The following is a 14,505-nucleotide window of genomic DNA, read 5'->3' on the forward strand; positions in this document are numbered from 1 at the left end:
TTGGGGTTGTTTTATTTAATAGTAGCTGGCAGTGACTGAAGAGCGCCTTGGATGTGCTGTCAGGCATGGTGGCTCTCCAACAGGGAAGCTGGGACATGGAGCTCCCCATGAAGTCACCTGCCTCAGCCAGGAGCAGAGCAAAGTGCTTGGCCAGTGAAAAAGGAGAAGAAATCAGTGGGAATTTTAGCAGGCATTTAACACGAAGATTGAGCAATTTAATCACTTACAGATTTGAAGCAGTCACTGTCTAAATAAATATTTGGATTCTTTAAGAGTTTTGCTGCTAATGCTAGAAACGAAAATGAAAACTAGTTCTGTGCTTTTGAATGAAGGAGCTTTCTGTGTCCCCAGAGCGTGTTCTCAATTTATTAATTACTGTGCTGCTTATGCATATGGCTGCATTGACCTTGTAAGTGTTTGAAGTATCTTCGTGTGACCCGCGGGGTTTCTTGCTGGGGTGCTTTTTCTTGAGAAAGGCAGCAGTAGGTTGTTTGTTTGTTTGTTTGTTTGTTTTTTTCCTGGAGGTTTCTGATTCTGGAGATGCTTCTTAATTAGATACAAAGGTGTAGTCAGGATCATTAAGACTCTTAACCCTTCTCCTGCCCACGTATTTCACTTGCTCCGTTAGCTTTCTCTCAGTTGCAGTGTGAGGGGGCACGAAGTTGGCTGGAGCCAAATGTGTTGCTCTCGGGTCCTGTAACTGTGGTGTGTGAAACGTTAGAGGGTAGAAGAGTTAAAGATCTCAGAGCTACGCAGGCAGTCTCAGACCGCCTCAGAAGAGAGAGTAGTTTCAATAACACAAGGTATTGAAATGTTTTCTTATCTCTCTTCTGCTCCTTCCCTGTTCCTGAGGTAGCGGTGATGCAGTCCTGGCACACTGAGTTTCTGAAAAAGAAATGCAGAAGATGAATTCAAACATGAATTGGGGGTTGCTTCATTGGGAGGAAGCCTAGTTGAATTTCAGAGCCCGGCAGTAGTTTCACATGACCTTGTTGCAAGACTTTGGAGTTCCAGCTCAGCTGAACACAGAATGGGCAGAATTAGCAGAAGTGGAACAGGTTGCCATTGGACCAGCCTGCACTGGACGCTGTTTGCTCACCGCCTGCAAACTGCGTTGTTTCAGAAGGGCCAGCAGGAGAGTGTTGGTGGAAGGGCCAGCTGTGTTAGGATTTGGAGAGTGTTTTGTGGGGAACTCTGCAAGCTTCAGCCTCAACTGCTCTGCAGCTCTGATGCACACCAAGCGTTTGGCAAGGCTGAGCTCTGCTCAGGTACCTGCTGTCCATAACCATACCTGGTGCTCACAGTGACAAGGGCCACGCATTAATTCTATCCCATCTCTTCCCAGCTGTCGCTCACTGCCTCTGCTGACATGATTCTCGAGTGCTCTGCCTGCTGCATGTCCTGCTGTATCTCGGGGCAGGGATTTGTGTTCTGTGGCCCTTTTTTTTTTTTTTTGAGCTGTGTTTCTCCTTGTTCCAAGCTTTGCAGATTTCTGTCCAACGCAGAGTCTGTGCAAGGTAAATGGTAGTTGGCTAACTAACTTTCATTGTTTAAGAAATTCAAGCAAGTAAAAACCTATTCATTTATTGCATCTCAGCTGCTCATAGTGAAACCTTGAGGAGATGCATCAAAATCCAATGTCAAAAGTTGTTCTGGTAAGGAAAAAAAAACTTTGCTACTGTCATCTGCAGCTGGTGCCTGTGAGCTCTGTTCTGGCTGTCTTTCTATGTGTGTAAATTGGCGGGCAGGTTGGAAGCTGCTGACACTGTTGGAGTTTTTCCTTCCCTGTTAAGTTGGTGGTAGAAAAACAAAAAAGTACACAATCAGTCACATCCTGCTGTCCATCCATCCTCTGCATCGCTGTATGTGGGCAGCACAGCCAGGGCCGAGGCACGGCCAGGGCATGTGGTGATCCAGTGAGCCTGGGATAGCTGAGCAGCTCTGTAAGTGTCTTAACTGGCACACAGCAGTCCTGATTTGAGCCAGAGACTTCTGTGTTCTTCCATCAGGAGGTGAACTCTGTGCAGACAGGCTTTGCTGTTTGGTTGTATCATGGGATACTTTAAGGTGGCTGAAGGTCTGTCATGTATGTGAGTGGCAAATGGCATGTGGTGCTATCTGTATTTTAAAAGGTATTTGTTAAAAGTGAGTTCTTTGCACGGGTTACGTTTTGGTGACCATCTTGGAGAAGTTGAGTCCTGTCTGTGATCATTGAGAGCAACTTCATTCTCACAAGGCTCAGAGTAGGCTGTTTTGTTCGAGCATTTTTTGACCTAGTGACATTCTGGGTAGAATCTGAAACTGAGATTTTTGCAGCGTTGAAGTCCTTCCAAAGTAACTTCAAGGGAACCTTGTGAAAATTATTTGTGAAAAGCATCATACCAGCCTCGTGCAGCTAAAACAACGTGCTCTGTGGGGACCTGTACAAGATCTTGAGCCTGGTTGGATGCGTTCTGCCCCCAGCACATGAGAACATCCTGACTGAGAGGGCTGGTGGCTCTGCAGCTTTGGGGCACAAACTGAGTGGAATGGAAACCCAAAGAGATCAATTTCTGCTGGAGGATGGCCAGCTCTACATGGGTACGGATCCAGGAACTGGAAGGAACTCGGTCTTTGTCGGATTGGTTACGACAGACAGCAAAGGTCTCTCATTATCTTTTCTGTGGAGAGATGCAGGGCTTTGCACAGACCGAGCGTGCTTCTGAGAGCAGAAAGTCCTGGAGACACGAACCCAAGTGCCTTGAAGAAATATCTGCACGACTGGGAGAGAATAAAACGCTGCTTTCACAAGTGATCTGTGAGTGGCTTCCACCTACCACAACTGGCTTCCCTTGGTTTCCCCTCCCTACTTTCAACTCTCTGCCTTGTTCCAGATGAAGTTCCATTGGGCTAATAGCTGTGAAGGACTTATCTCAGTGTTCCCCTGGCATTTGGCTGGGAACAGAGCAAGACAGAGTTAACACCCTCATCTTTTCCTGTTTCTGGGGGGTTAAGATGCCACACGCTGAGCTACCCCTATCCTAGGGGCACCACATACAGAAAACCCTTCAAAAGCATCTGATCCATTGTGCTGAAAATGAGATGTTACAGTCTTAGCAGTTCTGCTTGTGAAGCCACAGAATGGTACTTGTACTTGTAAATTTGCCTTTTATCTTTTAAAAATTGTATTCACAGCTGTGTCCTTCTGTGCATTGTTAAGCCTTCAATCACAGACCTGGAGTCAGGAGCTTAGTCCCACTTCTGGGTCTCCCTGCCCAGGGGCTGTAGAGAAAGTCTCTACTTCAGAAAGCCTTTTTTACATGCTCCTGTGGAGATGCAGATTAAGGGCTAAGGTGATTCCTTGTGGTGCACAGTAGCTGTCTGTAGCTATATTCCCTTGATTGTGCATTTAGAGTATGGTCACAGAAAAGGAGTGAGTGAGCTGAGGATCTTCTTGCTAGTGCTGCCATGAAATTCAGTCACGGCTTACATGTGACTGCCTGTACTTGGCCTAGGAATAGGTTAGAGTCCTGCAGTACACGTGGCTACATTAAGAGCACCATACAGCTGGGCATACAGCTTAATGTGGTAACCATACTAGGAAAGAGATAAGAGTCCTTGGTTATCAATTAGGCAGTAGTACAGGGTGTGATGTCATGAAAGTCCTGAAGAGATACAGAGCATGCAGTAATCTGCAGCCAGCAGCGCAGCATGTGTTAACAGCAGCATGATGTCATCTTCTGAAAGCTTCTGAGACCCTGGCAAACAGAAACTGGCATGGCCTCAGGGGAAGAGATCCAAGGCACACTGGCTCAGGATTTGTTGAAGAAGCTGCAATCTGCTTACGTGCACGTGTGTGAAAACGTAGGGGTGGACCAGCAAACCACAGTGCTGCAGTGGCAGTGCACAGGGCAGCAGGATGACCTGCCTGAGCAGCTGGCACCCATTGGACAGAGCGAGGAGGTGCAGGGCTGAACGTGAGCTGAACAAGAAGGCAGGCTCCTGGCTGGCCAAGGAGCTCTGGGCAGATGAAGCTGTGGAACATCCCTACCCAAGCAGGCAAAGGTGCTGTTGAAGACGTGGTTGTTTGCTGCAGGACCTAACGTGGCTACATGCATGTTAGGTTTTCTGCTAGGCACTCATCTGTAGGTGCCTTCTTAGCTGTTTAGGTAAGTATCACAGTGTCATCTGCAGTTGTTGGTTGCCTATGGCATGTTGCTCTTTGGCTGTTTCTTGCTATATGGCAGTACTCTGGGGAGAGAGGGAATGACGAGCAGTGGTCTGTCTTGTGTTAGCACTGCCTCGGTTGGTCCTCACTCCAGTTCGTTTGAGCAGCTTCACGTTGTGATGTGTGCAGTAGTAAGGTTGAGCAAGTTGGGTCTTCCTGTCTTTGCAGCTAAACACAAGCTAGCTCAGGGCACTTATTACACTTATTACCTTCTGTCTCTCCAAACAGGTTCATGCTGTTACCCTTAGTTCCAACTGTTCATCTACATGCATGCTATTAAGCAGACTGCAGCATGACACAGCCAGATTGGTTCAGACCAGTTGAAGCCTACTCATCTGGCTCGGGCTTATAGCAAGACTCAGGAAGGGTGCTTCCATCATCAAGGGCTGATTCTGTGTTTTGGTGACACAGTGTGAGGAAAGAGACAGGTAACATTACAGTCTTGCTGCTCACTGTCAGGTGTTCATGGGAAGTCAGGTGGATGTTTGGAGAGCGACTCGGAATGGAATTTCCATGTCAGATTTTGAAGACTTCTGAAAACAAATAGGTGTGTAATCCCCTCATGGCAGCGAGCTGTTCTGTGTGGAATGCAGCTCTCCTAAGGTCACCTTTTGCTTCTCTCCACAGCAAGGAGTAGAGTGTTGCAATTCCGAATCAAAACCAAAGTTTTCTGAAAGACAGGGAACATCAGTCTTGCTGTAGAAAGTGCAGACTAAGAGTAGAATCCAGTTGGCCACCATACTCGAATGGTCACCAGTTCTGTGCCACCATATTGAAGTTTTTCTTTTACACACATGGCTATTTCCCACTCCCCTTCCAATCTCTCTAACTGGAGGAAGCTTTGCCCTGTTCCCCATTTGCTGTTTCTCCATCCTGCCCTTGGGTGGGATGGAAGGGGTGTTCCTCCTTTACGAGGCGAGGACGAATGATGCTTTTCCCTGTTGGGGCTCAGTGCTGCTTCACTTCACTTCACGCTTTGGTGTGCGTGGCTTAGAGCTGTGGCTGACACCGAGTGCAGAGCTGTGCTGGCTGCAGGCTGTGAGCATTACCGCTCATGCACTCCCTCCTGCTTTGCTTCATCTTTCTCCTTGCGCTCTCGCCAGCTTCCTCTTGTGGCCTTTTGCAAAGAGAATAACACCAAAAGGACCCTGCATGGGCAGCAGCCTCAAAGGGGGAGTGAGGATTGCTGCTCTTGTGCATGGGTGGGCACTGACCCGCAGAGATAGCAGGGCAGGCGAAGGGCTGTGCAGGCTGCTGAGCAAGGGCACGGGCAGATAGGCGCAGGGTGCAGCTGCTGGGGTTGGGCTGGAGCCTTTCGCTTCACTTTTCTCTTTTTTTGCTCTTGTTTTTTGAACTTTTTGGCGGGAGCTCTGTGTGCCTATGGAACAGATGGCTGGGGCGACTGAGCGTGTGTGCGCCTGGAAGGGTCTTGCTGCAGGACCCCGATAGTTACATACTGTTACAGGAACGAGATATGCATATGTGCCTTTAAAACCGCTTTCCTGCTGTCTGTATGTTAAAGAAAGTGTTTGCTTGTTTTTAATCTTTGGTGGAATGGATGTATGGGGAATCTGGAGCATTTGACTTGTTTTTCAGTTTCTTCTAGCCAGCCTGAAGTTCTTCTGGAAGAGCTTTATGTAGTCATTCCCTATCATCATTCTTCTAGGAAAATTGTGGAGTCTTGGGAAACGTATTTCCTGTCTAACTCTGGTCCTCCTACTCAATGATTCACTTGTACTCTCGTGTTGCTTTGGGCTGACTTCCCTATTGACTTCAGTGCCTGGGATTTAATTAGAAATCTCGGGATGTTATTTGGAACTACAAAACTACATAGGATTCTTCTCTGTGCAGCAGGGCCACAGTAATTTAAAAAAAGAAATATTTGCATGTTAACTGTCCTCGGCGTGACCTGAGTAGTTGCTTCACGCTTCCATATACCCCCTTTTTGCAAACTTCCCATTATCCCATCTTAGCAAACAGCAGCACCCTGTCTTTTACAGACCTCTAGACAAGCCACAGAGCTGGAGGCCTCTGGCTGCCTGGTGCAGAGAGGTGTGCTGTTCTGCTGTTCCAGGTGTTTGTATGTGGGGACCAAATAACCCCCAGAAATTCTTCATTGCTGTGAATATGTCTGAGTGTTCTCCCAGTGGTGGGATCTTCCTGCGGAGTCGCAGAGAGCCCAGAAAAGCCCATTTGCTGCTAATGGTCTCGAGTCCAGTAAGGCTGCCCTGGCCCTAGGGTGAAAAACAGCAGCCTTGCTCAGGGTGGGGCACGTTCAGCTTCTCAAGCGCATGAACGCTGCTGCTCAGTGTCCCTTGGAGATAACACCTGCAAGGAGAGTGGGCATCAGTTTTTCAGACAAAAGCAAACACAGCCGCCCCTTCCCAGGCAGTGCTGTGCTGCTCAGCACTGTGGTTCATTATCTCCACCCCTCCCACTGAGCTGCTCGCTGCATGGGGCAGGCGAGATAAGAGGCCAAGAGGCTGCAGCAGCAGCAATGCTCACCAAACCTCCCCTTCCAGCATCACCTGCAGCACTCCTTGCAGTTCCCCAGCATTTAGGTGCCACCATGGGACACATCTCCCCCTACAGCAGCCCGAGGGAGCAGGGATGCAGGTGGGCTCTGGCTGCCTGGGACAGGATTGCCAGAGCCCACGTTTGGGTTTTCAGAACAGACACTGATCTCTCCGTGCTTCTTCAGTCACCCTTACATGTAGAAAGAAGCTGTTTTAATAAGCGAGGGCACGATATTGTAGCACACTGTGTATTACAGTGTCAGGGTGGTAGGTTCATTTAATTATTTATTTTTTTTTTTAAACAATGATTATTGCTTACATTTGCAAAAAACAGCTCTAACAACCAAATCTTTCAAGCCAGGATTAATGTTTTTGAACTGGTTTCGCTTTTTACAGAACAGCACAGAGGTGAGCAGTTGAAGCAAAGCTAAATATCCTTGTTTGTGAAACACTGCTTAAGTGGCATGCTAGCAAAATTAGGGATCAGGCACAGAAAATAGCCTTTTGTATACTTGCCAACTTGCCATGGAATAAGTTTCATTTTTTGCGCTGTCCTTTGCTCGTGAGTGAACTCTTTATCCTCCATACAGAGCTGCTCATGTGCATTTTGCATTGCTCTCTTTCCAGGTTAAGGAACTTGTTCTTGACAACTGTAGGTCATACGAAGGCAAAATTGAAGGCCTCACAGATGAGTTCGAAGAGCTGGAATTCTTGAGTACAATCAACGTAGGCTTAACCTCAGTTGCAAACTTACCAAAGTTAAACAAACTTAAGAAGGTAAGTATATCCTTTCTCCTCCTCTTTGTAATATGCTGAATGTAAAATGGTTGTCTGCATAAAAATGTGATTTATGACTGACCAAGCTGCTTTGTGATGCGTGTTTGCACTAGAAACTCAAGGTGTTTTTGTGCCTTTTAGCTCGAGCTAAGTGACAACAGAGTCTCAGGAGGACTGGAAGTGTTGGCAGAAAAGTGTCCAAACCTCACGCATCTAAATCTAAGTGGCAACAAAATAAAAGATCTTGGTACAATAGAACCTCTGGTAAGTCGGTGGATAGAGCAAAACGAAAACTAATTTTGTGAAGAGAAGGGGCAAAGCGCTGGCTCTGCAGAGACGACGTTCAGGGTTTTGACATTCTGCATCCTCTTTCAGTTGAATGCCTTCAGCCCCTGTGCTCGTCCCCGCAGCCTGGCGGCCCTTGCTGCCGGACACCTGCAGGGCTCCGAGCAGCCGGAGCCGGGCGTCCCCGCGGGGAGCGTGAGCCGCTGCTCCCCCCTAGCGGCCAGCGCTCCGCCCGGAGCACCCGGGGCTGTCCGGACTTTGGGCGGTGTGGGACGGAGGGACAGCCCCGCGGGGGTGGGGTCACCGATGGGCTGCCTTGAGAAGCAGAGCAGTGCTGTGCAGTGGTGATCGAGAGGAGGCAGTGAGCAAGAGGCAGCTGAATTTCCAGCTCCTTCCTCCTGGTTTCCATCGTTGTCTGTTGCTCGCTGCTGATGTATGCTCCTTATTTCAGTGCTGAGTTCAGGTTTATCAGGTTGCTGTTCCCAAAACCATTCGACTATTGATTCTAACAGTGCTTTTTAAACCAAAAATTAGGAAATAGTACCATGTGCCCTTTTTGTCCAGAAATGAAGGCTTTCAACTCATGCCCACTTCCCGAATACTTGCTCCTAAATGTCTTGAAGAGCATCTTTGAAATGAGCCCTTGGCTCTCCTTCCCTCCAGCGGGAGGGAAAAGCAGAGCACTAAACTCATATAGCAAACAGATGAGGGAGGATTATAACTACTCCTGGTTTCAGACTTGTTGTCACCATTACTGTACATGCTAAACTCTGGAAGAGAGTTATTTCATAAGGCTTGATACAAATCCTTAAGTGCTCTGCTTGCACTTTTATTGTTAGTACTTTGAAGTGCTGCTGGCAATGCAGACCTCTTATCCAAAACAAAAAAAAATTCCCTTTTGGATTTCTGAGTCCTTTTCTCATTCTTCCAAAATCAAAGGTACAGTCATCAAAATGTTTAAAATCTCTTCTAGTAAAATTCTTGTGTCTAAAGAATGGTTTGTTTCCTCTTCCATTGTAAGCAGTAGTCCTAGGATAACTCCCTGCTCTGCTAGTTATTCTTAACTTGGTCCCTCACAACACATGTGATTTTTGTACCATTACCTCTTTCCAAATCTCAGTCTTCCACTTGCAAGGTGCTTAACTTAAGAGAGAGTCTTTTCCACTCACAGGCTCTGCAGCAGCACTCCCAGGCACTGCAGATTTCTCTCCTGCCCCAGTTTCGTAGGCAGAGGCTGAAATGACCCCTTTTGTCCCGAGAAGCTCTTGAACACATTAACCAGCTCTTGTTAAAGTGTCTGTCCTGTAGAGTTTTATTGCAGCACCGAACTTCAGAGACTTTTCTTTCCTTGCAGAAAAAGTTAGAAAACCTGAAGAGTTTAGATCTTTTCAATTGCGAGGTAACCAACTTGAATGATTATAGAGAAAACGTATTCAAGCTCCTCCCACAACTCACATACCTCGATGGCTACGATCGGGATGACAAAGAAGCACCAGACTCTGATGCAGAGGGCTACGTGGAGGGCTTGGACGACGAGGAGGAAGATGAAGATGGTATGTGAATTGTGCTACTTAGTGTGTGTAAGTTAAAAGAGCAGTATGCTGCCTAGTACGTATTGCTTCCAGCTCTGACTTGTTGGCAAGAGAAGGGTGTTCTCAGCAGCTTCTTCCTGACTGATGTAAAGGAGAAGTACCTCAGTGTCCTCTGAAGGAAAGAGGGGAAAGGAGGTGGTCAGGGCCTGAAAGAACAACTTTCTCAGTCTTATCTCTAGTGAAAGATCGGGATGACAAAGAAGCACCGGACTCTGACGCAGAGGGCTACGTGGAGGGCTTGGACGACGAGGAGGAAGATGAAGATGGTATGTGGATTGTGCTGCTGGGTGTACCTGAGCTGGAAGGTTGATGTGCTGTGTGGTATGTTTTGCTTCCAGCTCTGGCTTATTGGCAAGAGAAAGGTGTTCTCAGCAACTCCTAGCTGAGTGGTGTAAAAGAGAAGTGCTTCAGTCCTAGCAAGGGGAATGGAGATGGGCAGGGCCTGAGAGCTTTTTTCTCAAGCTTATTTCAGCTGAAAGATGGGGAGTGAAAGGCTCCAGACTGAAGGGGTCAGAAGGAAGAAGACAGGCAGTAAGGACACCAGAACAGTTAAGGGAACAGTAACCATCAGGGGATGAGTATGTAAGGGAGAAACATAAGAAAAGATGAGATGCACACCCTTCAGTTTTCCAGGAACCATCAGGGAAGTGTGTGTGGTTGCATAGACCCTGACAGAGAAGGGCAGAGCAGGAAACCGGAGTGGGCCTAGAAAAGAGTAGCTGAGTCAAGGGATCAAGTAGAGAAGCTAAAGCATTGCTGGGGGGAGGTTATAGCTTGTCTTTGAGGACGAACTGATCTGATTGGGATCAGGAAAAGAGTGGAGAACGTATGTATTGAAGCTTGCCTGGGGCAATCTCTGTGAAAGGCACTAATGAAGCAGCAAGCAACTTTTTAATAATAGGAAAATGAACTGTGGGTTCCAGTGTGCTGTAGGTGCCGTTCTGCCTCCCTAGCAGACTGCACTCAGAGGCATCAGAATGCTGGTTGGATGAGTATCAGGCTGACTTTGGGGAATTTGCTAGACTCTTCAAACCCAGCTGCACAGCAAAAGCAGAATAGCTGGACTTGCACTTTTCCCTTGAGTGCTGAATGTGAGCCCTGGTGAAAGGGGTGAGAGCTGCAGCAATGCCAGGCAGACTGGTGCATTCATCCAGCAGCACAAAGGTTCAGCATGAACAGGTTCTCTTCATCAGAGCACAAGTCTGAGCCTGTGCTGAAATGCATGAGAAAGCTCCCAAAACACCATTCCTGCAGCATGAGAAACATTCTTGGCTTGTTGCTTGGGCCGGTTGCATTTAAGTACTTTCCTCTTGAAAACAAATTGCAAATTCTTATGGTGGATTGTGACCCCCTTTGTATTGCTGCATGAAGGCAAGGTGCTTCCCCTAGGGAGAGTTCCCACTGCACAGTTGGCTTGTAAAAAGTTCTCTCCCATTCCTGTTGGAAAAAGATGGACGCTTGCAGTTGAAAAGCTGCAAAGCTGCACAAGCTCTAAAACGCATTTCAGTAGTGGGAACTGGAGCAGCTGAACCAGTCCTGAGGCTGCTGTGACTTGCTGTCAAGCATCCTGCAGCCCTGGAGCAGCTCCATCCATGGAGACAGCTGCCCCACTACCCTGTTGCCTGGCTAAAGAGGAGCACAACTGTGCCTGTCCCTGCCCAGCAGCAGGAGAGCCTTTGATTCTGTATTGTGTGTAAGCAGTGCTTTGTTTGCTCCTTGTGTCAATTAGAGGTCCTGTATCTTAAGGCAGTGTTGAAAAAAATAAGTTCTAAATGTCCGAGTAATTAATCTTGTTTAATTATATAGAAGAGGAGTATGATGATGATGCTCAGGTAGTAGAAGATGAAGAGGATGAGGAGGAAGAAGAGGAAGGAGAAGAGGAGGACGTAAGCGGAGAAGAAGAGGTAAGGATTTATGCAGCTAATAATGATATGAAGTGAACATTCCGTAACTGGGAATAGCTGGGCACACAATGGACAGAAGGCTGCAGGCCTTTTCCATAAAGCAATTGCATGCTTTCTGTTTGCACCTGAGAAGCATCACAGCGAGGGTGTCTTTGAGGACTGCCTGTCTGTGAGCCAGCTGCCATCTAGTGACCACTGACATGAAGTCATTCTGGTTTTGCTGATGTCAAAAGTACTATCAGAAATGTCTGCAGACGTAGCATATGGGCCTCTGAGTGCCTGGGTTTACAGACAGGAGTGGGGCATGCGTTACTGGCCTTATGACCTTAGTCTGAGGTTTTTCTCTGTATGTGTGCCTTGTGATTCTTCAGGATGCTTGAATTCTTAGCATTGCCCTGCTGCTGTGTGTGGGGCATGACATGCTGGCCACGTTCTGCTGAGGCTTCACTGTTAACAGAACCACTGGGAAGGGGGCTGAAATCTGTCTGTGGGAGGCTAGCCACTCAGAATCTGAGGTGCCTGTCCATGTTGTAGCTCCTTACCCACCCAATGTGTGCCTTCTCCTGCTGAGCAATCATAAGTAGCAGTCATCAAGTTTTACTGAACTCAGGGCATCATAACAAAATTTGCAGCTACTTATCATCTGAAGTGTGGAACCACTTACTTGCTGAAGAGTTGAAGCTAGAAGTGGTGCTGTGATTTTCTGCACTGAAACTTGGGCCAGAGTCCAGTTATGCTGGAGAAAAAAACTTCCAACAACTGCACTTATATAAGTGTGTGGGAAGTGTCTGCCTTTTGTTTGGTTTCTAAGATGCTTCAAGGACTTTCTAAACTTCACCAAATTGTGAAAGATTCTGAGCTGCAACCAACTTTCTTACCTATTTTTGTTGTTTTTCCAGGAGGACGAGGAAGGCTATAATGATGGCGACGTAGATGATGATGAAGATGAAGAAGAACCCGGTATGGCAGTAATCCACTTTTTCCTTGAGATTAAAAAAAAAAAGACATAGATAAATAGATAAACTTTCTAAAAAGCAGGCTTGTGTTTTCATTCCTGCTCCTTTGGCCACTTTCCAGTAGAGCAGAACTCACTGAACTTGCCCAGCATCTCAGCCACTTGTGGAAGCTCTCATGTCACTCAAGTTGTGTTTCGTTTTTTTAGATGAAGAACGGGGACAGAAGAGGAAACGAGAACCCGAAGACGAAGGAGATGAAGATGACTAAACTGAATAACCTATTTTGAAAATTTCCTATTGTGATTTGACTGTTTTTACCCTGTATTTCCCCTCTCCACACCCCCAACCTTTTTTCTTTTTTTTTTTTTTTCTTTTATTTTTTTTTTCCTCCTGATTGTAATGTTGCTGTGGGAATGAGAGGGAGAAGCAGACCGGGTGGGCAAGGGAATAAAATACTATTTTTACTGCCACTCCTCCTCCTATTCATTTAATATATATATTTTTTTCTTTTTGTCCCTCTTTTAGTCCCTGTAACTGCAATAGTAAGTATAAACCAAGTGGTAATTTGTTTCTTATTATCGGAGTGGATAGTTTGACATCCCTAAAGAACAAGAGTTTTAAAATCAGTGGATATACCCCAAATACACATGCTTTGTTCTGAGACAGCTGGATATCCTCGGTTGCTGAAGTTTTCCACCTCTGCCAGTCACAGAATACATTGTAAGCATTTCTGGGGGTGCTCCTAACCTAGGCAAAGCACCCCTCTGCAGCAACAGGTGTGAGAATGGCATATGGATAAAGTGATTTCTTTGTTGCCTGTCCGTGAATGACTGCCATTTTCAGCCATTGCTTTCCCTGCTTTTTGTAGGTACCTTTTTCTTTCGCTGTCTGTAAATAGTGACCAAATGTTTCGGGGGGGTTTTTTGGGGTGTTCCTTTGGATCTGGTTTGTGGGGTGAATTTGCAGTCCCCTCCCTCCCCCTGCGTGTTGTGTTCTTCTTTCCTTTCTGTTCTTTGGTTGTTTTGTTTGGTTGTTTACGGCTAGGGTACAGCCAATACACTGAAAATGGCAGGCATTTAAGTATATATATATAAATATATATAAAAAGTGTTCCTAATTCCTGAGTTACTAGTGAAATGACTTTGACAATTGTAATAAAAAAAAAATGTTTCAACCCTTTTAAATAAGGTGTGTACTATTTTGGTCTGTAATATATAACACCTAGTCAATTTTAAGTGATGAGAAACTACTTCCACTTGTGCTATATACTTGGAAAATTTTTACAAACCTAAATACAGGAGGCAGTACAGCATGTAGGGTAGAAAGTTTCTTTTCATACACTCAAGCACGAGATACTAATACGAAATTGTATTTTCTTACCTAGTGGAAGTCAGTAAAATGACTGAAAATACCTAGTGAATGTACAGTTTTACTTTCATATCCCTCTTTAAAATAGCTTTAGAAGTGACTTGTATTTCCTAGTCAATATTTCATCTGTATAAATACATTTGCAACAGTTTTTTTTTTGTTTTTGTTTTTTTTTTCCCCAGAAGAGCCAAACTTTGAGTTTTATGTCTGTTTGTCATTGATGAATTTCAATAAATCTTTTTATACAATTTTTTTTTTTTCTGTGGCTTATTTGAGTCAAATGTGCCACTGGGAATGAACCGCACGCCTTTTCCAAGAGGCACTCAGTGAGTTATTCTGGTAGACGCCCTGATGTTTTTAGTAGCTGGATGATATGTTTTGCTCTACAGAACTGTTAGCCACGGCTGGGTGAAACCAAGGGAGAGGTTCTGACTTTGCTGTAAATAATAGCGTGCCGTTTTTCTTTCAGAACAAGAGGGTTTTTTCAGTGAGCAACGTGACCAGCGTTCGTTCCTGCTGTCTGTTTAATCCCACCCCTGTTTATCCGGGCCCAGAAGAAAGAACTCTTGGTTTCCTTCATCCAAGTGAGGCTCTGTGTGAGCCCCAGGTCAGTGTGTCTGGGACCTGAGGAGCATCCCTCGCTCTCACCCACAGCCAGCCTCCTGTTCCTCTCAGCCAGTCCTCAGCAAAGCCTCTGCATTTCCCTCTTTCAAAGAGTTGTTGGCAGAGCAGGCTGTGTTTTTTGAGCACTTGAGCATGTTTGTGTGCCGTGCAAGAGGAGAGCGAGGAGCTGCAGAGCATCGTGCGCTCATCCTTCATCGGGTCTCCTTGAACAAATCTTGTTGTAACAGGCAGGCTGCTGCTGGTGGTGGGTTGGGGTTTTGTTTGTGGGCTTATTTT

The 14,505-nt window shown here is 46.3% G+C and overlaps 1 protein-coding gene across 4 annotated transcripts in view; it reads left to right on the plus strand.

The window, feature by feature from the left end:
• Positions 1-13,853, plus strand: part of ANP32A (acidic nuclear phosphoprotein 32 family member A) — a 19,399-nt gene extending 5,546 nt beyond the window's left edge. For 2 of the 4 annotated variants that reach the window (XM_052671883.1, XM_052671886.1), the window contains exons 2-8: positions 7,351-7,500; positions 7,642-7,764; positions 9,140-9,338; positions 9,545-9,643; positions 11,184-11,281; positions 12,181-12,241; positions 12,444-13,853. In XM_052671883.1, the coding sequence (XP_052527843.1) occupies positions 7,351-7,500; positions 7,642-7,764; positions 9,140-9,338; positions 9,545-9,643; positions 11,184-11,281; positions 12,181-12,241; positions 12,444-12,505 (792 nt within the window). In that variant the 3' untranslated portion in view covers positions 12,506-13,853. The remainder of the gene's footprint in view (positions 1-7,350; positions 7,501-7,641; positions 7,765-9,139; positions 9,339-9,544; positions 9,644-11,183; positions 11,282-12,180; positions 12,242-12,443) is intronic. The other 2 variants (XM_052671884.1, XM_052671885.1) reach the window with 2 other exon arrangements.
• The last annotated feature ends 652 nt before the right edge of the window (positions 13,854-14,505 follow it).

The sequence above is a fragment of the Tympanuchus pallidicinctus genome, unplaced genomic scaffold (genome assembly GCF_026119805.1).
Source record: "Tympanuchus pallidicinctus isolate F22 unplaced genomic scaffold, pur_lepc_1.0 scaffold12, whole genome shotgun sequence".
Classification (NCBI taxonomy): domain Eukaryota; kingdom Metazoa; phylum Chordata; class Aves; order Galliformes; family Phasianidae; genus Tympanuchus; species Tympanuchus pallidicinctus.